General features: G+C 41.1%; 1 protein-coding gene and 2 gene segments (V, D, J or C); all 3 read left to right on the top strand.

The window, feature by feature from the left end:
• The first annotated feature begins 4,810 nt into the window (after positions 1–4,810).
• Positions 4,811–5,308, top strand: LOC108919566 (T cell receptor beta variable 10-3-like). The segment is given in 2 exon segments: positions 4,811–4,869; positions 4,936–5,308. Coding segments are annotated over 2 exon segments (372 nt in total).
• Positions 5,309–8,319: 3,011 nt separating this feature from the next.
• LOC114912315 (T cell receptor alpha variable 9-2-like) lies at positions 8,320–8,838 on the top strand. The segment is given in 2 exon segments: positions 8,320–8,425; positions 8,513–8,838. Coding segments are annotated over 2 exon segments (372 nt in total).
• An 11,802-nt stretch (positions 8,839–20,640) lies between these two features.
• On the top strand, positions 20,641–26,774 carry LOC114912314 (uncharacterized). Its single transcript, XM_029258597.1, has 8 exons — positions 20,641–20,790; positions 21,572–21,635; positions 21,803–22,059; positions 22,899–23,231; positions 24,175–24,299; positions 26,089–26,161; positions 26,541–26,596; positions 26,684–26,774. The coding sequence occupies exons 1-8, from the start codon at positions 20,641–20,643 to the stop codon at positions 26,772–26,774; spliced, it is 1,149 nt and encodes a 382-aa protein (XP_029114430.1).
• The last annotated feature ends 320 nt before the right edge of the window (positions 26,775–27,094 follow it).

Genomic DNA, 27,094 nt, shown 5'->3' with positions numbered 1-27,094 from the left:
AGAGGGTTCTGTAACAAAGTCAGCAAAGTGGCAGTTTTGAAAAGTGACCTAACTTCCTTGTGTAATAACGAAATATGCCAAGAGGAGTGGTTAAAACATTTGGTTAAACATTGTGACAAAATGAAACGTACAAGAGCCATAAGATCATGCTGAGTAGCTCAAAATCAGAAGATTGGTTCACGTGTCTGCCTTGCACACCTTAAACCTTATTATCATGATCAATGTAGTTGTCACATCAACACTCTTACTGCTCTGGCTCCCCGGTGAGAACCTCTTTACTTCAGAAGGAATGACTTTTCATAATGATTTTGTCAGGTTGTGCCTCTCATGCTGTTTTCTCTCTTTCCCCACAGATCAGGCCATAAGTATCAATGTTCATCAGTCTCCTCCTGATCTCGTCCTTTTACCTGGGGAATCGCCGCAGTTCAGCTGTTCACACAGTATTTCAAGCTATGATCGCATGTATTGGTACAAGCAAACCAAAAATGGAGTCTTTGTTGCTCTTGGAAATCTCAATACAGTTTTTCCTAACCCGGAGGCTGATTTTGAAAAGAAAATCACTATGCTAGGGGATGGACGTAATAATGGCACATTAAAAATCTTAAATGTATCAGTAGCGGACAATGCAGTGTACTTTTGTGCTGCCAGTCGACACAGTGTTGCAGATGCCTTCTCAGCTGTATAAAAACCCCAGGCTGATATGTTACTTTATCTGCGTTCTACAATGTAAACACTGAACCACAGCACTAAACCACATCTTTTTTGTAATCAGCTTTTGAACTGGTTGGATCCTTTTCAATTACAAATGAATTGTATTAGCCACTTCTTGAAACAATAGTATTTTATCGTAATACTGGCTTCTTCATCATAAGGTTTCTGTTCTAAATAGCTGTTGTTGAGCATAGATGTTGCTTTTGTCTTTAAATCATGTTTGATGCGAGAAACAATCATTGACTTTCACATTATTACAATACTGTACGCATGTTTGATTAGAGACTGATCTAACTCTTTACACAAAACATGTCAAACCCATATCTTCAATGAAAATCCACATTATAGTCCTTTAATTTGTAACCTGCATTCATAAATTGTGCTGAACAGGTCACTGAGTTTTTAAAAGTAAATACTTAACCGCTAGTATTTCACTACTCGATTGTCTTTTAATATGGATATAGTTTGTCAAACATTCATGCTCAAGATGATTTGCTAAAAATAATTAATTTGACAAATGTTGTCATCTAGGGGCGCGGTAGCGCAGTGGGTTGGACTGGGTCCTGCTCTCCGGTGGGTCTGGGGTTCGAGTCCCGCTTGGGGTGCCTTGCGACGGACTGGCGTCCCGTCCTGGGTGTGTCCCCTCCCCCTCCGGCCTTATGCCCTGTGTTGCCGGGTAGGCTCCGGTTCCCCCGCGACCCCGTGTGGGACAAGCGGTTCTGAAAATGTGTGTGTGTTGTCATCTATAACTTTCTCTATATAAAATGTTATGATGTCATTTCCTCCTTCTATCCCTCCCTTTAAATTCACTTGAGGTTATTTTTGCTTTTTTTTTTTTTCAGGATTGAGAAGCAACATGGCAAGAGTTCTGACCAAATTCATTGTGCTGCTACTGTGGAATACAGGTAGAATACCTTTATTGTCTCCTGTCTTTATAAAATTGAGTTTTATTGGACACTATTGTTTTTTCCTTTAATAATGCCCCATTGTCGTGCTCCTGCAGGTCACAGTGACGGGACAGATGTATCGCAATTGCCCACCACTCTTTCTCTTCATAAAGGGCAAAATGCTGAGATGAACTGCACTCACAACAAGGGTCTTGCTTTTCGTGATATGTACTGGTACCGACAGCGCCCAGGGGAGAACATTGAGCTCATAGTGTACACATCAGTTGGTCTTGACCCGGACTATGGAAAATTTGACAAAAATAAATTTGGAGCCGTCAAAAAAGAAGCAACAAGTGGTTTTTTCACAGTGAAGAATTTAGAGGCAGAAGACAGCGGGGTGTATTTCTGTGCAGTCAGTCAACACAGTGTCACTGACTGACTGCACAGATGTACGAAAACTTTGGCTACAAAGTAGTGCAGTCAGAGTTCTTACCCAAAGGGGGAACTAAAGCTTTAGAAATAGAATGTTGAACTAACCAATCTTCCTGCCTGCGTTCATGCCCACTGTGCATCTCTGCTATGAACCAAAGCATCTGGAAAACACTCCGATGAGACGCGGGGCTCTTTTGGCTCTCAAACTGGCTCCTAGACACTTGTTGAATAATACTATATTAGTGTTATAGACAGTAATCTGAAATTACACCCAAGGGATGGAGGGCGCGGTGGCGTGGTGCACAGCGGGTTTGGCCTGTTCCTGTTCTCTGGTGGGTCTGGGGTAAAAAAAGCATAAAAGCAGTATAAAAGTATACTGGAGTAACACAGATCTGTGAATGAGCTTAAAATTGTATTTCTGAATACTAATAAAAGTACAAATAAGGAAAATCTGAGTACATGCTATCAATCAGTTTTCATTATTGAAAACAAATCAAGGTCAAGTTCATAAGTCTCCTTCAATGGATTATAAGAGCACCAATACATTATGAGTGCATGCATTATAAAAAAAACAATAGTTCTTAATATTGTATGTAATGTACATATCATTCACCTGGAACAGTTCAAGGAGATTAGTTGTGGTTTAGTTATCTCAAACCACTCTCCATTTTTGAGATATAGTGAAAAAAATTACAATTACAAATTCTCAGCAGAAAATGCCAAGGAAGTTTGGAATAGAACAAAAAGGTAAAATTTTCAACATAGTCACATTATTTCTTGATGTATTGAAATGGTAAGGAGTCCCATGCAGCTAGCTCCTCTTTAACTTTCCTAATCAGTCAATTAAATCTGTTTTTCTTAAACAATAAATCGATCTGAATATAATTTATATAGAGTATGTTTGTAACAAAATGAATCAGATATAAAGAGAATTGAATATATTTTTAATACTTGTAACAAATCCTTATTTCTAGCTTCTTTTTTAGTGTTTTATTTCATTCATTCATTAATTATCAGTTGTCGGGTTCTGGAGATACCAAGCCTATCCCGAACACAAAGGACACACAGGCAACACACATCCTTGAGGGAGAAATTTTTTGTAATTTCATCACAGATGTTTATAATGTAAAGAAATACATTTCATAAAATCATTGCCTGTGTACTTCACTTTGCAAGACGCACAAACACAGTGCCATTAGATGATTTTCATTTGGTTACACAGTTCAGGCTTCTTTTATGATAGTGCAAGGGTATTCATGTTACAAAAGCTGTTTACATGTGTTCAGACTCCTGGATTTAATGGAGTGGATGAACACAGACTCCAAGTAAGGTGCAATGACACATTTAATGGTATTTAGCAGTATACAGAAATTTCTTTGGCTTCAGCTGTTGGCAGTGCACGCACACCGAGATAGGCCAGACTAGACTAGGACTAGACACAGGACTAGACACAGTGGGTCTCTGGGACCCCCTGCTGAGCTCTTGGTCCGGTCATCTGTTGCACCCTTCTGGGAAGACTTCTTAAAAAGACTGTCATTGATGCAGTACCTGTGTTTAGCTCTGCTCACAGTGAATGTTCCCTCCCTCAGTATGATGTAAGTAATTGAGGGCCGAATCTATATATATTCATAAGCCATTACAGAGATTTGTCACAGTGCAGGACCTTGGTGCAGGGGGGCCGAGTGCATTAAAAACCATCCAGCAGAGGGACCCCTGACTTTGGAAACAGGATGGTACAAAAAAAATGAGGAAACTTCCGGGCAAAATCATGAAATATTGCTGAGAGGAGTGGTTATAAAATCTACCTAATCATTGTGAATGAAATAAATAGCAGCTATACGAGAACTATATCATTTGACTGAATTACCAAAGATCAGGAGCAGGCTGGCTGAAGTTTCAAGTTTCTAAAGCAAATTTCTTCATGGCTATCATGCTCTTTACCTCTGGTCTCTTACTGCTCTGGTTTCCAGGTGAGAATTGCTAGATGAGAATGACTGTAATGAGGTTACGGGTTGGTGCGGCTGACTTCCCATGACTTAATTCTTCTGCTGTTTTCTCGCTTTTTCCACAGGTCCCTCAATAAGTAGCAAAGTTCAACAGTCTCCTCCTGATCTTGTTAAACTTCCAGGACAATCCGCAGAGTTCAACTGTTCACACAGCATCTCAGGCTATGAGCGTGTGTTTTGGTACAAGCAAACTGAAAGTGGAGTCTTCATAGATCTCGGATATCTTAATTTGGATTTTCCTAACATAGAGGCAGGTCTTGAGAAGAAAATCAATTTGCAAGGCGATGGGCGCAATAATAGCACATTAACCGTCCTCAGTATATCAGCAGATGACATGGCAGTGTATTTCTGTGCTGCCAGCCAACACAGTGCTGCAGATGACTTCACTCCTCTACAAAAACCCATCCCACATTTTATTTTATCTCTATTCTGCAATAGCTACAAGCACTACTAAACCACAGCTGTGGTTCTAGCACTACTACACCGCAACTCTTTTCTATAATCAACACTTGTGAAGTATTGGATTCCTATTAAATTACAAACCGGTTTTTAGAGCCAGTTCAACAAATGGTAATTTTAGCTTTCGCTACATTTACGTTTCTGTTGCACTAACAATTAAGTTGCTTGATCCTTCGGCCCTTTCGGTTTACGTCTACTGCTGCATTTTTTCACGTCAATGTGTAAGTATGCGCGAAGGTATGATGTCACATCCTCCCCTTTTCCCTTTAAGTTTACTCCACGTCATTGTTAATCTGCAATTCGTTTTTCAGCAGGGAGACCCAACATGGTCAGACGTCTTATCAGACTCATTGTTCTGCTACTTTGGATGACAGGTAAGGAACCATTATATTTTCATCCTTTTGTAATATTGTACATGTTAATTTTATTATATTTTTTAGGTCACGGCGAGGGGACTGGTGTAATACAGACTCCCGAAATTCACTTCACTTCTGCAAAGAGTAATGCTGAGATGAACTGCAGCCACAACAAAGACATCACCTACAATCAGATGTACTGGTACCGTCAGCGCCCAGGGGAGAACATGGAGCTCATAGTGTTCACATCAGCTGTTGCAAACCCCGACTTTGGGAAGTTCAGCGAAAGTAAATATGCAGCTGCTAAAAAGAAGGCTGAAAGTGGATCCTTTACAGTGAAGAATCTGGAATCAAGTGACAGTGGAGTGTATTTTTGTGCAGTAAGTCAACACAGTGACGCAGACTGACTGTATAGATGTACAAAAACTTTATCAGGAAGAGTGCAGAAAGAGCTCTTGCACACAGGGGGGTACTAAAGCTCAAGAAAAAAATCCCACGCCATATATTTTAACAACAACCTCAAGTGCTGCTTGCCTGAAAATTGTTATTGTAATAAACTTTGAATAATTATTATTCATGCATTCAGCTGTTTCTTTTCTCCAGAGTGGCTTACAATATTAGGCTGGTCCCAATTATACACCTTTTGTTTGTTCTGGAGTCCAGAAGAACACCCCATTGTATAAATTTTACTAGAAACTGAATTTCTCAGGGTACAAAACTACTAATAGTAGTACTATCAGAAGGTGGGGATGACAGGTTGCTTAAAATTCTCTTTTCTTTTTGTTAATTTTCACAATATGTTTCATTTGAAAGCTGTGAGGAAGGGGTAAAAATGTAAAAAGGCATAAAATGACAGTGACATGCTATTTGTGTCTCTGTTATGCGCTTTGGAATTAAACCGACGGCAGGGTTAAAGGTCATAGTGTGTTTGAGCGTCTCAGTTCTGTGGGGCCCTGCTGATAAAGTACAACTCTGACATTAGAACTTAATTGTTTTTTACCTAGGACATTTGACAAAAACTGGCTAAATTTGTGATAATCTGAATGGTCTTCAGGCAGTGTTTTTTCTAGTCACTTTTTAATTTACATTTATTTATTTAGCAGACACTTTTCTCCAAAGCAATTTCCAATGAACTCTGTGTAGTGTTATGAGCCCACACACCTTATTCACCGCGGTGACTTACACTGCTAGATACACTACTTACACTGGGTCACTCATCCATACCTCAGTGGAACACACTCTCTCTCTCACTCACACACCCTGTGAACCTGAACAGCATGTCTTTGGAGTGTGGGAGGAAACCTGAGCACCCGGAGGAAACCCACATAGACACGGGGAGATAATAATGCATTAGCCAGCAGTAGTTGCATGAAACTACGTATACTTGCTGCATTAAGCTGCTATACTTGTTTTATCATTTTAATGAATGTCATAAACATATTTCTGAGAACATGCTCATCTGTCCAGTTTGTAGTAAGCTTCTTCAGCAAACGTTTGTCAAGATCGTAAGGCTAAGCTGCAAGGTGGCTACATGAATGTGTTATTATAGACAAATACATTTTTCAGGGAATGGGGTGAACTGTTTATCAAATTAAAAGTGACTGTAGCTCACTAAGATGCTGCAGTGATGTTGGTGATTTCTTTCTATGCTGTTTCAGGCTACATACATACATACTGTATATTTTTATATATTTTTTATCCTTCATTCACGTAATTCTATCTTCTCATCTGTGTCTTGTCACTATCATTCTGTTTGTGCTGTGGAAGTTTCTGTTACCAAGACAAATTCCTTATATGTGTGAACATAATTGGCAATAAAGCTCGTTCTGATTCTGATTCTGATTCTGATAATAATTGAACAGCCATGCGAGTGTCTCGCTGACTGCGCCCCACCTCTGCCAACACTTTTGTCTTTACATAGACACTCCCCTTCTTTCTGGGTCTTGTGACAAGGTGATTGGCTTGTGAAGTGTAAAAACACAACTTTCCTGCTGCTGAGTAAGTACTCATCTTTTATTGCTTTGCAATGTATACTTACAGAAAATCACACAATATAAAAATCTATTGAGAATGTAGGTCAAATGCAAGTCATAGTCATACATAATACAAATCATATGTAACGTCACAGATGCTTTAGTGAAATCAGTGGCGTTGTCTTTCTACAATGTTATCAGTACAGGCATATTTATGTTTTTTTGTTCCAGTACATAACATTAAGTGTAATTGTTCACTTCCAAGGTAAAGTCTTTTTCATGTGAGCATCTGACATTTTCCAGCATCATCATTCATTTATGTTTTTCTTGGCGTTTTTGTGCTTCATGTTTTCACATCCTTTGCTTTTCCTCCTGATAATATTTACATCACATGTTGTAATTTCCTTTAGATTTCATTAAAGGCCGGTATGATCAGAATTCCCTTGAGACTTACCTTACTATTGCTCTGGGTAACAGGTAAGATGGCAATTATATATTCTATAAAGCTGGTTTAAATAGATGTGTTTTTAACATTAATTGTGATCTCCAATTTATTAATCTCATTGTGTCCCTGCAGGTCACAGCGAAGGGAACGATGTAATACAGATGCCTTCTATTGTCACCATTGCTAAAGGCACTAAGGCTGAGATGAACTGCACACAAAAAAAAGGAACTTCCTATCGTGATATGTTCTGGTTCCGACAGCGCCCTGGCGAGAACATTGAGCTCATAGTGTTCACATCAGTTGGTCTCGAGGCTGACTTTGGGAAATTTGACAAAATTAAATTTGAAGCTGTCAAAAAGGAAACAAATCATGGTTCTTTCATTGTGAACAATGTGGAAGCAGGAGACAGCGGGGTGTATTTCTGTGCAGTGAGAGAACACAGTAACACATCTGACTGCAGAGGTGTTCAAAAACTACACTGACTAAAATGAGCATATAATGCCTGCTTTTACCTATAGAGGGACCTCAAGCTCAAGAAACTGATAGATGTCCAAGAAAGCATGTTGAACTAAACCATCCCTCCATGTACTTTGACCCATGAGAAGAAAATCCAACATAGTGTACCTTGTTTTATTTATTACCTTGGATACTAGTGGGTTTGAGGGGCTGGAACTTAAAAGCTTTGATTTTGAAATGATGGCTTTCTGGAAAAAAATATCTAGGTTTAAAAATCAGTTTCTAAATTATATATTTTTTTAAATCTATGAGCTCCCAACCAATTTTAAGGATGTTGCGTTTTAATGCATCCCGTCCTTTCGTACCCCTGAAACTGACCACAAGATACAGAGCAGATGGAAAAACAGTTTGTTGCTTGAAACATGAAATGATGAGAATGTAAGGGGGGGGGGGGGGGGGGGTACAGCAATAGTATAGGCATCAATCGATTGCTTGCATGTTGGTAGCACTTAAATGAAAAATAACCCACTGTTGGAGTTTTTTCTTTTATATACTGCTGATGTCACTTCCTTCCTATGTGAACCTGAGGAAAATAACTTTCAGTGGGTAAGTTCAGAGGTGCTGTGCTTTTTTCTTCCATCACTGAGAAGCAACATGGTCAGAGCTGTTAGATTCACGGTCCTCTTGCTTTGTATAATAGGTGAGATTTGTTATACTACTGTTTTCCAAAAGGCATGTTCTTTTTTTATCTTTGATGTCCATTCACAGATTTTTTTTGTTTCTGCAGGTGACACCAGAGGGAATGATGTCACACAGACTCCTACCATTCTTTTTGTTCCCAAAGGAACAAATGCTGAGATGAACTGCAGTCACAACAAGGGTGCTGCTTACTTTCAAATGTACTGGTATCAGCAGCTCCCAGGGGAGAACATTCAGCTCATAGTGTTCACATCCACTAGTTCCACTGATCATGACTACGGAACATCAGATAAAAATAAATTTGACGCCATCAAAACTGTAGCTGAAAGAGGCTCTTTTACGGTGAAGAATGTGGAGGCAGGAGACAGCGGAGTGTATTTCTGTGCAGTAAGTCAACACAGCGCTGCAGGCTGACTGCGCAGGTGTACAAGAACTTCACCGACTGACTGTGCACCAGAGCTCTTAAGCACAAGGGAAAGCGAAGCTCAAGAAAGAGACAGATGACATAGAAAGGATATTTCATTTGAATCATTCTGCTTTAAAATGTTGACATTAAGACATCATGTGTCTGGACTGGGAAACAAGTCAGGGATCAAGGATTTTACTTCATATCCACCTTTCCCTTATTTCTGCTTCAGTTCCAACATGTAATTTGCTGCATTAATTTTTTCATCAGGCAAATAAAGAGTATTGGAAATGTTAAATCTGTCTCGTAGTGGTAGCAATGTCTCCAGCGTGGCCACTGATCGGAATGCATGGTCACTCCGACGAGTTCTTATGTGAACGAAGAGGCCCCCCAAAGCATGTGGAAGCTTCAGCTGGTATTCTTGTCTGGGAGCATCTCCCTCTCCTCTCCAGTCCTTCAGTATTTCAGTCACACTTGTATGAGTTACTGAAACATTACCCAGTCAGGCTGTTTTTAATATGTAACGCAAATGAAAATGAAAGTCTGATTATTGACTTGTAGATAACTTTGGTTATAAAAATGCTATTCACCATCATCATCATCGTCATCTTGAAGTTTTTATGAAACTATAATCAAATTTGAAAAATTACAAAAATTAACAAAGGACATACAAATCAGTATAATGAATTATTCTCATTAAACAGTGTAGCACTTACTTTTGAACATACCTCGTAATGATTCAACTCCGCAGCTTACATTTCAGTTCCTCCTTCCTCGTCAGAAACAACAGTGATACTGTACTAACCGTTGTCCTACAATTGATTTGTGTGACAGGTGAGAAATCCTTTACAGCATGAAGTGGTGTATTCTAAATTCTCCTCCCCAATAATGACAACTTGTATCCTTGTTGTTTTTTTACACTGCAGTGTAGTTCTGTGCAGCGACTGGATACAGCTCAGCAGGTCCCCTTTCTCCGGTACAAAAACTCTGACTGACTGCATCACCAGCCTCTGCCACAAATTTCAAAACTGCTACATATGACGGTTCTACTCAAAGTCAGTTCGTACTGGGCAGCCGCTTAACCGTAAATGACATTTGTACCTATTTTTCATTAATTCTGGTATACTGTATCATCAGAGTGAGGCAGTATCTGCTCACAAACATTTACATATGAACTGTAACATATGAACCTTTGTATACATATATAACATGTGCATTTTAACTGTATATTAGTATTATCTATGGTTCACCCTCCCTTGTTGCTATAATTATAAATAAAAAAGGCAGAATGGCAATGGAACTTTTTGGGATCTGTGCTGGATTCCAACAGTGCTGTTGTACCAACGGTTTGGGGAAATCAATGACTGAATGTACCTATATATCTATGCGGATCTGGCAGCGATGTCAAAGACCAAAGAGGTTGCGTCTGTCATCGCTCTTCTGTCATGTCACTTAACCCGGAAGAGGTGCAGCTCAGTCCAGTCTCTTCTCACTACAGAGCTGTCAGAATGTTCCTCAGCCTCACTGTAGTTCTGTTCTGGGTGACAGGTAACAAACTTAATCAACTGGAAAAAAAAAAAATGCCGATTTCATCAATGTCTCCTCATGATTTCTTTCCTCTTGTCCACAGGGCTGTCACTCAGTAACAAAGTCACTCAAACTCCTGCAGCTCAGTTGCTCTCTTTGACTAGTTCTGTGGAATTCAAGTGCAGCCACAGGATTACAGACTACAACATGATACTGTGGTACCAGCAATCCAAAGGGGAAAATGCTTTGAAACTTATTGGATATATTTATTATTCGGACAATCGAACTGAAGATTCATTCAAAGAACGTTTCGGTATAACCGCACGTGGTGCAAACGAAGCAATTCTGCGCATTAACAATGTGAAAACTGAAGACAATGCAGTGTATTTTTGTGCAGCAAGTAAACACAGTCTGATAGATACCCTGTTTCTTTTACAAAAACCTCTCAGTGAACTAAGTTAAAGAGTCCTTACCGTAGAGCCCAGCACATCTGCATAAACCACTGCTGTTAGTTTTTTATTCAGGAGCAATTCATGTGGTTTTTCACCAGTTTATGGTAATTTTGAAAAATGGTCAGACGGAGGCAGTGTGTGATCATAAAAATCTAGGTTTTTGCCTTTCCTCTTATTTTGCTTTGACAAAGAAATCATCTTTTACAGAATGTCTTGGATCATTTTAAGGTAACGTATTGGACGGTAAAGTAGGAATAATGATAAAATATCACATTCTGAATCAAATGCTTTCACCGGCTTTCATTACATCAGTTGGTGAAACGTACTTTAGAATTAAAATAAATTGCAATTAAATTACAAATAAATTAAAATTAGAGTATAGACTCGGTGTATGGTGTTTAGTAGACAGAAAAGAACTGTGAACTCCTGGGTGGGTGGTAGGAATGATGTAGCGAGAGCTAATGCAAGGAAGCTTCTCTTGAGTGTTAAAGTCATTCTTCTCGTCTCACATCATTTCCTGCGTCTAGGAATACTGTACAGCTCACTGACACAGCACATTTCCTTATCGAGGTGTCCTTACAGAGGCATCGGCATGCTCAAGGCGCTTGGTTTCACAGTGTTTCTCATGCGGGTGACAGGTAAGAGATGCGAGATGCTTCATGAGTGAAGAAATTAGGCATAGATATAATTAGACACCATAAACACTAAAATATTAAGATCAGTGCTGACTGATGTCTCTCAGTGTCTTGTCTGTGTTTATCTGCAGGAGTCTCACTCAGTTACAAAGTCAGCCAAACTCCCTCTGCTCAGTTGCTCCTTCCAGGTGATTCTGTGCAGCTGAACTGCAACCACAGGATCTCAGGCTATTACATTATATCATGGTACCAACAAAAGGGAGCAGACGGTGCCTTAGAGCTCATTGGACACGTCTTAATACACAGTTCCATTGAGGATCCGTTCACAGAACATTTCAACATAAGTGGAAACGGAGCAAGTTGGGCATCTCTGCATATTTCGAGCGTGAGAGCGGAAGACTCTGCAGTGTTTTTCTGTGCAGTAAGTCAACACAGTGGAGAAGATGCTGTCTGTCTTGGACAAAAACCAGTGTTTTCTGATCCATGACTCTTTTCTGTAGCTTTACCACAACTACACAAAACCACCAAAGCATGTTTCGAAGATACCGATTCAGAGGGTGCAGCTGGTTTGTCTGAAACAGAGCTCATAACGTGTAAGTGGGCAGCAGCATGTTGTCACAAACACCAGAAAAAGGAGCACAACTTGGACTATTCCTTCTTCTCCTTTCCATTCAGAAAGAGCAGACTTCATGATGACAGCTTGTATCATTTACTTCACTCATTCTGCCACCTGAAGATGCAATATAGAACAACAATTTAACCCATATAGAGACAGTTTATTGTGTATAATTGTGTTTATTTTTACTGGCACAAAATGTTGACATGAGGAGTTGTCATCTGTGCTCCTAAATGGTGAAACCAGCAGATCTCCTTCCCCACTAATATCTCTGAAGGACATTGTGAGTGAATATAAAACAAAGCAGAAGAAATGAGAATCAGAATCCCAAAAAAGTGCAACCTGTCATGTGTTGAAGAAAGTGTCGTGCAGCGAATAAACTGGCTGAGTGTGGTAATGCGGGACTTTATGGGTGGAGGAAGTCCCTCTTACACCTTTCTGTGACATCATTCCTGGTCTCCCCAGATGACTCCAGTAGTGGCCTCTGTACAGCACTGAGCGTCATCATGGTGAAAGTACTCATTACTCTGGTCCTTCTCTGTATGACAGGTAAGAAATGTCTCTTCAGAGGCAATGAAAGAGGACCTGGACATAGTTTCTTCGAGAGGAATTGCTCATCTCCTCACTTTTCTGCTCTTCCCCACAGGTCTCTCTCTCAGCAAGAACGTCGATCAATTTCCCTCGGCTGAGGTGCGCAGATCCAATGAGTCTGTGCAGTTCAAGTGTCAACACAAAATTACAGGCTACTACATGACACTGTGGTACCAACAGAAAGAAAACACTGGTTTGAATCTCATTGGATATATCAGCTATAGAAACCCAGATATTGAAGAATTATACAAGGAGCGTTTCAGTATAAGCGGAGATGGTTCAGGTGAAACCTTTCTCGATATAACCAGATTGAGAGCGGAAGACACTGCTGTGTATTTCTGTGCAGCGAGTCAACACAGTGTTTCATATCTCCTCACTCCTGCACAAAATCCCCTCACTTTCTATAGTGTAAATACACCTGTGTGTCCCTCAGCATGACTCTTTTGTTGAGCGGCAATTCATACAGTGTGGTTGATCAAACACAAACTACTGTTGTGGATTTATTTGGTTGCTTATGTTAAGTTGGAAAAGTTTCATGGGAAAACAAACGGAAGTCAAATAAAATTACCTGAGCACTGGTTTTCCAGGTCTAACACACATAAATCAAGAAGTCCAATATCCAAAAAGCTTTGTGAAACCTGACCCTTTTTTTCTTCTTGACCCACAGATCAAAATATGCTGAAATATTTTAATTAGCTTCACATCTGAAAATCTTCATCTCAGTTTCATGGCCATGACTAGGAATAAGCATTTCCACTTGATGACAGTATCTGAAGAAAACAGCAAACGTGGAAAACAGCCCTGACGTATCTCTTCTAAAGTGTTCTTTTCTACTGATCTCTTGTGATTTTGCACAATTCAGCTGCAGCTACCAGACTATCAACTATTGCAAGGAACTATAGTTCAAGAAGAAAGGAAAGACTTGACACTCCATGAGTCTATTCATCATGAAGATACTAAAGCTGGAAATCCATGAAGGAACCATTTCAACATGTTTGAAGGTATCACAACTGTAATGCCTTCTCATACGTCCATGGTTCAGCTTCAAGATGAAACACTTGTTGTAACCACAAATGCAAACACAGCTGCATAAAAACCACAATAACTGCTGAATTCAATGCCAATATACACAGCTTTGTTAGTAATCCTGTTTGTACTTTAGTTTTTACTTCTAATAGTCAGAGGGCGGCAGTCTTTAGTCACAAAAATCTATGTGTAGCTTTTACTCATTGACAGTTTTTAACTTCATTATAACTAAAATGATTTATTAATGCTTGGATAATGTCAAAACACAATAGTTTTAACTGTATGTGCATTTACAGTAGTAGAAGAAATACATATTACTAAAGCTATAATAATAACAACCTGTTCTAGAAAGGCGCAGCAGGTTTGGCCAGGCCCTGCTCTCTGGCGAGTCTGGGGTTCGAGTCTCGCTTGGGGTGCCTTGTGGTGGACTGGCGTCCTGTCCTTGGTGTATCCCCTCCCCCTCTAGCCTTACATGCTGTGTTGCCGGGTTAGGCTCCGGTTCGTCGCGACCCCGCTCGGGACAAGCGGTTTCAGACAATGTGTGTGTGAACAGGAGAGGGGGACATATAGACGTGCCACCAAGTATGACTTGATCGACCAAGACTAGGGAGGAGTGCAAGTGCTTTACCGACACCTTCTTCCATCTAAGTCTGGGAGGTGCAAATAGAGGGACAAACATGAAAACTGTCCACCCACCAAACAGTTCACAATCCATGAAGTGGGCTTTACCTGCTGTGCCACCGTGACAGGAGAGCGGGACCCTACTGTAATTACTTCTTCCTCTTCTCTGACATCATTTCCTCTGTCCTCAGCTCAGATCTGTCCACATAAGTGACTCCTGAGACTATACAGTAGTGAAGTGCCAGTATGAACACAGCGCTCATCAGCTCTGCTGTGCTACTGCTCTGGACCACAGGTACAAAATACTCAACTGAACCGTAAATAATTCTTTATCTAAATGTTTGAAATGACTTAAAGCCTAGTAGTAGGTGTGATGTTGCTTTCTTGTCTTGTCTCCTCTCCCCTTGTCCGCAGGGCTCTCGCTCTGTAAAGAAGTTACTCAGACTCCTCCAGCCCTGTTTGTTCGGTCCGGCGATTCACTGCAATTCAGCTGCAGCCACAAAATCAACAGCTATGACACCATCCTCTGGTACCAACAATCAGAAAGCGGCGGTGCTTTAAAACTCATTGGATATGTTTATTATACAGCTAACACCACTGAAGATTCATACAAGGACCATTTCAGTGTGACTGGAAACGGTGAAAGTGAAGTACTTCTCCATATTACTAAAGTGAAATCTGAAGACACCGCAGTGTATTTCTGTGCTGCAAGTGAACACAGTGCGGCAGGTCGCCTCTCGTCTTTACAAAAACCCTTCCTTAAGCAAAAGTTTTAGAGTTTAAACACACCTGCGTGAAACCTTTGCCGCACTGTTTCATCCTGTTCCAAGTGCAACAGTATAGCTTGTTTGTCATTCATTTTGGTTATGGCTCCTTTTAACTGTCATGAACACATTCAGCTGTTCTTCAGTAGGGTGCATCAGCACAAAAGAAATTATATATGTGTGTGTGTAACAACAAAGTATAGAAATATATACATATATTTATATGTATTTATATATATTTATGTTTTGTCAACCTGGCTGCGTAATATAATATTTTTATACTTTATTGTTGCACAAGGCACATTTAATAGAGTTTTTCCTGTAATTTAAATTTCTTCCGCTTGTATGACATCATTTCCTCTCCTCAAAGAGTTCATTTCAAGTCAGTGATTTGTACTTCAGTACGGCACCGAAGCTTCAACATGAATACCAGACTCCTCAGTTCCATTGTGGTGGTCCTGTGTGTGACAGGTAAAAAAAATATCATCAGTTTAATTAAATTCTGAATAAATGTAAGAAAATTTTAATGAGTAGTAAATGGTTTATTTGGATGGCTGGTTTAATAGAAGATGTGTTCTCTCCCTGTCCCCAGTGTTGTCAAGCTGTAAAGAAGTAAATCAGACTCCTGCCCTGTTTGCTTATTCCGGTAATTCAGTGCAACTGAGCTGCAGCCACAAGATCCCCAACTATGAAACCATCCTCTGGTACCAGCAGTCAGAAAACAACAATGCTTTGAAACTCATTGGAAATCTAGTTTATAAAGGTAACACCACTGAAGACTCGTACAAGGAACGTTTCGGCATGACCGGAGATGGTTCAAGTCAGGGGTTTCTCCATATTAGTGCGGTGAGACGTGAAGACACTGCCGTTTATTTCTGTGCTGCCAGTAAGCACGGTGATGCAGACGCTTTCCCTCCTGTACAAAAACCCCTCTCTGTTCCAGTGTATCACTTGCCAAAACACACCTGTCTGAAACCCTCTATTTTATCCTAAGCCAAGTCATGCATCTGAATGATTGATCAAGTAAAGATTACTTAGAAGTAGATTCTGTTTAATAAATTTTAGATGGGCATTTGACTGTAATGGAGAGAAGCATAGCTGCGTTAGTCCTTGTAATATTTTTCAGCCCGACACAAAAGGTTTATTCATAGATGTAAAACACAGCAGAAAAAAAAAGTCACAAACTGTAATAGATCAATCTGTTCTGTGCTCCTGGGAATGGACCAGCTCACTGAATAAGTGCAGAGTTTATGGGTGGAGAATAAGTAATTTATTTGTTATGATGTCATTTCCTATCTGTGCAGAAGGTATGATGTATTTTTTCTGCTCCAGGAGTGGCCTCTGTACAGCACTGAGCATCATCATGGTGAAAGTACCCATTACTCTGGTCCTCTTCTGTATGACAGGTAAGAAATGTCTCTTCAGAGGCAGTGAAAGAGGACCTGGACATAGTTTCTTCGATAGGAATTGCTCATCTCCTCACTTTTCTGCTCTTCCCCACAGGTCTCTCTCTCAGCAAGAACGTCGATCAATCTCCCTCGGCTGAGGTGCGCAGATCCAATGAGTCTGTGCAGTTCAAGTGCCAACACAGCATTGCAAACTACTACGTGGTACTGTGGTACCAGCAGAAAAAAAACACTGGTTTGAATCTCATTGGATATATCAGCTATAGAAACCCAGATATTGAAGAATTATACAAGGAGCGTTTCAGTATAAGCGGAAATGGTGAAAGTGAAGCCTTTCTCGATATAACCAGATTGAGAGCAGAAGACACTGCTGTGTATTTCTGTGCAGCGAGTCAACACAGTGTTTCATATCTCCTCACTCCTGCACAAAATCCCCTCACTTTCTCTAGTGTAAATACACCTGTGTGTCCCTCAGCATGACTCTTTTGTTGAGCGGCAATTCATGCAACACACACGGCTGCTTTACCATAATTTCAGGTTATGTCGGTTGAATTACACATTAACTGTAATATATCCTACTTTAGACATTTTCACAGAGAGCATGTCAAATATTCTGAACAATCCTTCCTGCTTCAGAGACTAATTTATTTACAAGTTCTCTTCTGTTGCTCAAGTGAGTTCTTAATCAAAACGTGTTCCATGTTCACACACACATTTTCGGAACCACTTTGTCTCATACGGGGTCGCGGGGAACCGGAGCCTAACCCGGCAACACAGGGCGTAAGGGGAGGGGACACACCCAGGACGGGATGCCAGTCCGTCACAAGACACCCCAAGCGGGACTCGAACCCCAGACCCACTGGAGAGCAGGACCCAGTCCAACCCACTGCACCATCGTGCCACTGCACCCCCATGCCCCCGTTCCATGTTCAAAGCACAGTTATATCTTCTCAGTACAACTCTTGAAGACCGTAAGACCATTTTCACTAAACGAACTCCATGTGAAAGAAACCCCTGAACTATCTCCTCTAAGGTGTTCTCTACCCTCGCCCGCCGAGCTTTTTGGTGTTGCACGTTTTGGCTGCTCTCACTCGACCCTGAAGTACTGTATTCCATTACACTGTGCTACATGTCGAGAACTTGAAGTCTATAGAGCTCATTATGATCATGAAGCTGAAAGACTGAAAACAAAGACCGTTTCCAAATGTCCAAAGGTGTCGCAAGTGTAATTATGACTTTATATTCCCAAAGTAAAACTTAAAGATGCTGCAGGTTTGTCTGTAAGCAATTGTTGTCCCCGCAGCAATCCTCGACACACTGTTTCTCCAGCTATTACTGAAAAAGTAAACACAGCTGCATTAAACCACAACAACTGATGAATTCAGTGTAGTACACAGAGGCTTGTCAGAAATACCGCTTTGTACCTGTGTTTTTTACTTCCAATAGTCAGAGGGAGGCAGTGTTTGGTTACAAATGTCTATGTGTGGCTTTTGCTCAGTCTCTTTGTTCTTCTTTGCTTTAATACAGGGAAGTACAAGGTTTACATGAGCTTGAGGTCCTCTAAATACTCTGGGATGTTATATGTACATACAGTACTGGAACAAACATATATAGCAAGAATACAATGATGAACGTACTTTGCAAAACAATAAAATACTTCTTGCTTTCACTTATACTGTTACTGAATTTCAAGATACTGAAGATTTTCTGCTATATTTTGCTATAAGCCAAAAAACAAATGTTGAACTGCAACTGAAAGTGAAAAAAATCACATGCGATAAAGGAAAAACTATAAATATGTAATCTGAGAAATTATTAAACTGACACAGTATCTCAAAAGACAATTCTGGTGTAATCCAGGTGAATTTATAAATTTAGTAATGTCTTCTTCCTATATTAAATATTTCATAAAGGAGTAATAGATTATAATATTCAATAAAAACCATGCTACTGGGGCGGTGGCACATTTGGTCGAGTCCTGCTCTCTGGTGGGTCTGGGGTTCGAGTTCTGCTTGGGGTGCCTTGCGACAGACTGGCGGCTTCAGACAATGTGTGTGTGTGTTTCTGTGTGTGTCTGTGTATGTGTGTGTGTGTGTGCATGCTATGGGAATAAACATAGAGGTTATGGCTATGTTAGACATGCACAGACATGGTGGTCATGGTGCTGAGTGAAGAGGAGAGGGGGACTTTGCTGTCATAAGTTATTCCTGTTCTGTGGCAGCACCTCCTCTCTGTTGAGCTCAGCTCAGTGAAAGTTAGTGATTATTGAGACTGTACCGCACTGAGGTATCAACATGAGTACAATGTTCATCAGCCGTGCTGTTCTACTGCTCTGGATGACAGGTAAACCATTTAATAAACAAAATTAAGCACCATTTTAATATGTTTTACAGAACAATGATATGCAGGTGAAATTGTTTGCATTTGAATATCTCCTCTCCCCTTGTCCACAGGACTGTTATTCTGTAATGAAGTGAATCAGACTCCTTCTGCCCTGTTGGTTAATTCTGGTGACTCATTACATTTGACCTGCAGCCATGAAATCAATGACTACAAAAACATCCTCTGGTACCAGCAATCAGAAAGTGGCGGTGCTTTAAAACTCATTGGAAATGTTTATTATAGAGCTAACACCACTGAAGATTCGTACAAGGACCATTTCAGTACTAATGGAGATGGTGCACGTGAAGCATTTCTCCATATTACCAAAGTGAAATCTGAAGACACCGCAGTGTATTTCTGTGCTGCAAGTGAACACAGTGCGGCAGGTCGCCTCTCGTCTTTACAAAAACCCTTCTTTGAGCCAAAGTTTCCCCGTCTAAAGACACCTGCGTGAAACCTTCGACACGATGTGATCCAGAGCCAGTTCATACAGCTGGTTTATCATCATTCTTGTTTATGATTCCATTTAATCGTCACAGATGAATTCAGGTGTTTCCTTCCATTGGGTTGAGTAAATTATTACACGGAATTTTATGCGTCATGAACTATTTCATTTGTCGTTACATAGCGCATATTACATTTTGTTTTCCTGATGAAAGTTATTCCTGTTTTATGACATCACTTCCTTTCTCAGAGTATTCGTATCATGCGTATGGTTCGTGGCTGCGCAGTACTGACATGTCAACATGAATAGCAGGGTCATCGGTATCGCTGTGGCGGTCCTCTGCGCTACGGGTAAAAAAAGAGAGAGTTCTGCCATTTTACTGAAGTCTAACTGAGAATAATATTTGCATTTATTTCAGAAGATTTAAACACTAATCATGTGCTTATTGTGATTGTTCGTCTTTCGTGCTCTCTCCTCTCACCTCGTCCACAGAGCTCACTTTCTCGAAGGAAGTTCATCAGACTCCTTCTACCCATTTGGTTCATTCTGGTGATTCGGTGCAGTTCAGCTGCAGCCACAAAATCAGCAGCTACAAAACCATACTGTGGTACCAGCGATCAGAAGAAGACAGCGCACTGAAACTCATAGGATATTGTTGTTTCAAGCAGTAGTATTGAAGATTCGTACAAGGACCGTTTCGGTATTAATGGAGATGGTGCACGTGAAGCATTTCTGAACGTTACCAAAGCGAAATCTGAAGACACCGGAGTGTATTTCTGTGCTGCAAGTGAACACAGTGCGGCAGGTCGCCTCTCGTCTTTACAAAAACTCTTCTTAGAGTCAGTGCTGTAGCTGAAACGCACCTGCAAGAAACCTTTGCCGCTGAGTTTCATCCAGAGGCGCTTTGAAAAGAATATTATATACCTTCCTTTTATCGAAACATCTTCCTCCTTATTGACATCACTTCCTCCCCCCCGGGCAGCTACTCTGAAGTCCGTGATGCTCGGCTCTGTGCAGTACTGACATGTCAAGATGAACACCAGACTTATCAGTTCCACTGTGGTGGTCCTGTGTGTGACAGGTAAAAAAAAAATAAATAAAATCTTTGATTTTAACAAAGTTTGTATTTCAATGAAAATACACACACTCACAAATACATTTTAAATTAAAACAAAAATTATTACATGGTTGTTTTATGATGGTTGGATGTCTAATGTCTTCTCTCCCCATGTCCACAGGGTTCTCATTCTGCACTGAAGTCAGTCAGGCTCCTTTTTTGCATTCGGCTCAGGCTGGTCATTCTGTGAAATTCAGCTGCAGCCACAAAATCAGCAGCTTTAACACCATGCTGTGGTATCAGCAAACAGAAAATTATGGGCCCTTCAAACTCATTGGAAATCTAGTTTATAAAGGTAACACCACTGAAGACTCGTACAAGGAACGTTTCGGCATGACCGGAGATGGTTCAAGTCAGGGGTTTCTCCATATTAGTGCAGTGAGACGTGAAGACACTGCCGTTTACTTCTGTGCTGCCAGTAAGCACGGTGATGCAGACGCTTTCCCTCCTGTACAAAAACCCCTCTCTGTTCCAGTGTATCACTTGCCAAAACACACCTGTCTGAAACATCTGCATTCATTTTTATCCAGACTCTGTCATGAACTGTGACTGATCTGCTATAATATGTGGTTTTGCTTTCAGTCTCATTAATTATTAATTATTGTGCCCTTAAATAGACTGGCATCATGTCTAAGATGTACCCTATCTTGTGCCCTCTGCTTTCCGGATAGGTTCAGGACTACTGTGATATTGCATTGGGAAAGTGGTTATTACTGATGGATGGAGGAATGGATGGATGGATGGATAGACGGATAGACGGACGGATAAATAGACGGATGGATGTATTTTCTATTCTCTGTCCAGCAACTTTCCTTCTGCCAATCTCCATTTAAATTTCATGATAGGATCTCCTGGTGAAAATCGAGAGCATTCTGTTTAACATTTTCTCTACAAATTCTTTAATGCACTATTTTCAGTGTCTTGCAGTCTTTTAACTGTTACTGTAATTGCTTTTTTAATTATGTAACTATATCTTAATGGCTGAAAAAATCACTGATTGGGACTAAATTCAGTGATGGCCAGCAGGAGGTATCAAAACAAATATTTATATCACTGGCCCAGATGATTGTGCTTATTTTCTTCTATGACATCACTTCCTCCTTTCTCACAGAGCTCACCTCAGATCAGTGTTAAGCTCATTTCTCTTGTCACTCTGTAGAACGGAGATGTCATCAGGATCAAAATGCTTATTAGCCTTACTCTAATTCTACTTTGGGCGACAGGTAATGTTTCCTCCCTGTGTTTTCTCAAATAACATTTATTTACATTTACATTTTACATTTATTAATTTAACAGATGCTTTTCTCCAAAGTGACGTACATCTCATAGAAACAACACTCTCATTTACGAGGTTGGTCTCATGCATTTATCTGTTTCGCCTTATTCACAGCACTGTCGCGCGGTAAAACAGTCCATCAGACACCCCTTGCAGTTTTCCATCACGCTGGGGATCCTGTGAAGCTGGACTGTAGCCACAGTATTTCAAGCTACAACATGATATTGTGGTACCAGCAGCTTAAAGAAGAAAGCGCTTTGAAACTCATTGGCTATATTTACCATACAAATACAGACATGGAGGCTTCATACGAGAAAAGGTTCAATATCAGTGGAGCTGGTTCGAAGGCAGCCTCTCTCCACGCTCGCGGAGTGAGAACCGTCGACACTGCAGTGTATTTCTGTGCAGCAAGTGAACACAGTGCTACAGATGCTCCCTCTACTCTACAAAAACCCTCTCTGATTCACTGGATCAGAGGACTGATCATCACTGTGTCGCTCACAGAGCCTCGCGCACCTGTGTTCATCCTATACGATGGTTGCTTTTCTATGGTTAAAGAAAAAAAAACTGGCCTTTGTCTTGCATTCCAGAAACAGACCACATATCATGAGCATTTTCTGCTTGTCCACCTTTTCCAAAAGGGGGCGTCAGATACTAGTACATGTGAAGATGTAAACAAACGATGGTGGGGTGTTTCCAGATGAACCAAGCATGTACAGGCAACTAAGAAGTTGAAACCACAGGAGAGAGTGTGTGTTGTTACAGTCTTCCTGCTCCTCCTCCCTTTCCTTTAGATGGTCATTGCAAATTTGAGTGACAATGTATGTTTTTCTCATTACAGTATCCGGGAGGTTACAGTTGTTTCCCGTGGTGTGTCTTGATAAAATGCTCATGTCGAGGAGAACTCAAATTAATTATTTTTTATACAAAAACTGTTAGAGGTAACCAGAAAACAAAATAATTTTTCTCATGTACACTTACTGTATGTATGTATTTATTGCCTGCTTTGCAGCTCACGTCACTGTAGTAAACGACGCCGTTTCTTCTCTCCCTTTCAGCTTAGTAGTTCCTTCTTGTTCTTCACCAAGGTGGTGGAAGTCAGCATGGTCACAGTTCTCATTGTTATCCTGTTCTTCTGGGTTACAGGTATGGCAATGAACATATCGATCTATAAAACCTGTATTGAGAATGTATACAACTTTGCATGGAGTTTTCATTACTCATCTGTCTTGGTTGTGTTTCTCCAGGTCTGGGTGACGGAAGTGATATTACACAGTACCCTGCTATTCTCTGGGCTCCTCGTGGTAGTGATGCTCAGATGAACTGCAGCCACAACAAGGGTCCTACTTTTAATCAAATGTACTGGTACCGTCAGTTCCCAGGGCAGCACCTTCAGCTCCTGGTGTTCACCTTTCCCGGTGGAGAATCTAAATTTGGGAGCGGATTGGAAGACAAATTTGCAGCCATCAAAACTGTAGCCGAAAGCGGGTCTTTAACGGTGAAGAACGCGGAGGGTGAAGACAGCGGTGTGTATTTCTGTGCAGTCAGAGAACACAGTGCTGTAGGTTTCCTGCAGAGTAGAGCAATATCCTTCAGTCTTTAACTGGAGTAACCAGGCTCTTGTGCAGGGGGATCTGTGGACATCTAGACACCTAAACATCTAGAGGCGACTGATTTTTTTTTTTTATTTCACAGAACTTTTAATAAAGTTGGAAGGAATTAAAATGTTCTTCGAAATTTCTTCTTGCTGTAAAACAGTTATTCTTTACCCAAACCAGGCTTTATTAAGCCTAATGAAGCTTAAGGGGGGTGGCGCGGTGGCGCGGTGGGTTGGACCACAGTCCTGCTCTCTGGTGGGTCTGGGGTTCGAGTCCCGCTTGGGGTGCCTTGCGGCGGACTGGCGTCCCGTCCTGGGTGTGTCCCCCTTACGCCCTGTGTTACCGGGTTAGGCTCCGGTTCCCCGTGACCCCGTATGGGACAAGCGGTTCTGAAAATGTGTGTGTGTGTGTGTGTGTGAAGCTTAAGGCCATTTTCTAACTTTAATGTATGCCTACTGATTTTTTAATGTCTCCAAGTACAAATAAATCCTGTAATGGATGTTAGGGAAATTACTGTTGTATAGTAACAGTAATGCTGGGTTGTTCAGTAAAGTCTGTTTACATAAAACACACATTTACATTTACATTCACATTTGTTCATTTAGCAGATGCTTGTCTCCAAAGCGATGTACATCTCACAGAAAAATACGAGGTCATTACAGCAACAGAAAGGGACTTAGATGTAGACGCATGAGTCGAAGTATGGTTAATTTGTTACATTGCACCATAGGTACCAATATACGTTACACAAGTAGCTGCCACACATAAATATTGATTCATTGATTCATTCATTCATTTTTCAGACTTCTTGGCTGAACGGGGTTGCAAAAATACAAAAACAGTCCAATAAGCACAGGGCACAAGGCAGTGCACAGCAGTCCATCAAAGAGCACTCTCACTCACAAAGAGCCATGCCTTTGGATCATAGGAAGAAAGGAGAGGAAACAGGAGCAAATCCACACAGCCAGAGCTGGAACCAATCTCTGTAACATACAGCAGGACACGCTGCATCAGTATTCACTTAATATTAAATTGCGATGATAAACCTTGCATTACTATTGCTTACATCCATGACTAGAGATAAAGATATCAATTTGAAGCATAAACCAATTAAAATGGTCAATGATGATCAATAACATCAGGTCACACAGAAAAATGTGGTATAATACTGTATTCCTACAGACTATGTATTAAATATTACAAGATCTACTGCTATCCATCAGCTTGCAATCATTTCATGACAGAAAGTATTTAAGTTTATTGTGCCTTTAAGCATCCAGACATTGTGTGATTCCTAACAAACTCTTTGTATGAGTTAAGAGTAGAGAAAAAATTGTACGAACTAGAACGCAAATGGTTTTGAAAGACCTTGTGATTCTGATGTCACTTCCTTTCTTTTTCCTCTTGACAAACACAAGTCTGTCTTTTTCAGTTCTGCTGGTCTATTTCATTGGTGTCTCTCCAGGAGTAACCACAAACATGCATGTGGATTCTACGGTTTATTGTGTAATATGTTTCTACACAATTTCTTTTCATACGGTGGATGGTCAGGCAAATAGCGTGAATGTTCACCTTAATCCCTCTGATAGTCTAAAATACCGTGGAGAAGCTGTTGTTTTCACCTGCATCAGTGATGATAAAAACTATGTGCAGATGTACTTTTACCAGCAATCAGGGGGGAAAGGACCTCTGAAACTCATTGGTTTACTATATAGAGGGAGCCTCACTTCTGGAGACCAGTTCAGTGATAGATTTAAAATATCTGGGGATGCAACAACTATAGGAACCTTGGAGATCTCCGACGTCACATCAGAAGACAGCGCAGTCTACTTCTGTGCTGTGAGCAAAGCACAGTGCTAAAGACCTCACACCACCTGCACAGAAAACTCTTTCTGAACCTCAGACTTAGATGCAAACATTACTAAAGGCACAAATCCAGGTGGTTTTTGTTTCTGGTTTTCACAGTCCATTATTTCTTTATTTGTCCTGAGCTGTTTTACTGAAGTCCTGCAATGAACTGGCATCCCATCCAGGGTGTCCCCCCCTTCAGTCTTGCGCCCAATGTCTCCGGGATAGGCTCCGAATTGCCGCAAACCAGCTCGGGATAAGTGGTTCTTGAAATTGGTTGGTTGGTTGTTTTACTTAAATAAAATGGGAATTGGTTACAACCTGCATATTATACTTTGCCATATGCTGCCTCTGTAATTACAAGATATATAGCACAGTCAGCATCTTAGAATAATTTAATCCCTCATCATGCCCCTAACAATCCCACTGTCTGGCGAGACATAGAGTATGCTCACATTAATTTGGCATTACTATTACCACTTCTGGGGGTGCGGTGGCGCAGTGGGTTGGACCGTAGTCCTGCTCTCCGGTGGGTCTGGGGTTCAGGTCCCGCTTGGGGTGCCTTGTGACGGACTGGCGTCCCGTCCTGGGTGTGTCCCCTCCCCCTCTGGCCTTACGCCCTGAGTTGCCGGGTTAGGCTCCGGTTCCCCCTGACCCCCGTATGGGACAAGCGGTTCTGGGAAAAAAAAAAAAAAAAAAAAAAATTACCACTTCCCATTTGTCCTTGATCAGTGGCCATTACATCACTGTTAGTGTCTGAGTCCAGTCTCTTATCTAATATGTATGTTGCTGAGTGTTACTGAAACTAATGGCTGTAATTGAAATGATCAGAATATTTTTTCCTGAATTTTCTTTTTTCATGGGGCCACTATATTTAATGTAAAATGAGCTGTAAAGTAAATTTGCAAAATGTTCAGTCACCATTTTTTCATTTTTATCAATTGCTTTGTACAGGGTCATGCTGGTCCGGAGCCTATCCTGGAAGCAAAGGTCACAAGGCAGAGAGTTCTGGCAAGATTTCCTGAATGTAAGTATGCAAAATCACTCACCATGTAATGTTTTCCAGTGCTTCCAGGAGGGGGCAATAGAAACACACACACACACACACACTTTCTGAACCGCTTGTCCCATACGGGGTCGTGGGGAACCGGAGCCTACCTGGCAACACAGGACGGAAAGCCAGAGGGGAGGGGACACACCCAGGACAGGATGCCAGTCCATCGCAAGGCACCCCAAGCAGGACTCAAACCCCATACCCACCGGAGAGTAGGACCCAGTCCAACCCATTGCACCACCACGCCCCCTGCAATAGAAAAAAAGAATAGCCAAAAACAACTCCTCTGATGTCATCGCTTTCTTTCCTGCTGAAATGCGTGTGCTTCTGCATTTCTCTCTCCAAACTTCAGGGTGACAATGATCAGACATCTGAAAGACTCCACCGTTCTAATGCTCTGGCTAACAGGTAAGTAGAAAACAATTACAATTTGCAACGTTCATCACTTTTATGCACTTTTTGCTGAAAATTCATGACAATTCTGTCTCCCTACAGGTTCCTCTTTTTGCCTGACAGTCCGACAAAGCCCTGCAGAGCTCATAAAGCACCGCGGAAATGCCGTAAATCTCACCTGCAGTCACGATGACAGCTCATATGATAAACTATACTGGTATCAACAAGAACATGGAAAAGGCCTCGAACTCTTAGGTTTTCTTAGCTTTAAGAAGCCTATGGAGCAGAACAGAGGATTTACTATCTCTGGAGATGCTGAGAAAGAGGGGTTCTTGGTGTTATCTGCAGCGAGGCCTGAAGACAGTGCAGTGTACTTCTGTGCTGTGAATAAAGCACAGTGTTACAGCTCCCTTGCTTCCTGTGCAGAAAACCACTGCTCAGTGCCTCTGCATTCCAGCTGAACTCCTGTCGCTGACATTGACCACAGCTCAGTGAGGCAATATGCAAGAGTGC

This window comes from Scleropages formosus, chromosome 15 (assembly GCF_900964775.1).
Source record: "Scleropages formosus chromosome 15, fSclFor1.1, whole genome shotgun sequence".
Classification (NCBI taxonomy): Eukaryota; Metazoa; Chordata; class Actinopteri; order Osteoglossiformes; family Osteoglossidae; genus Scleropages; species Scleropages formosus.
This window is presented reverse-complemented; position numbering and strand designations above follow the sequence as displayed.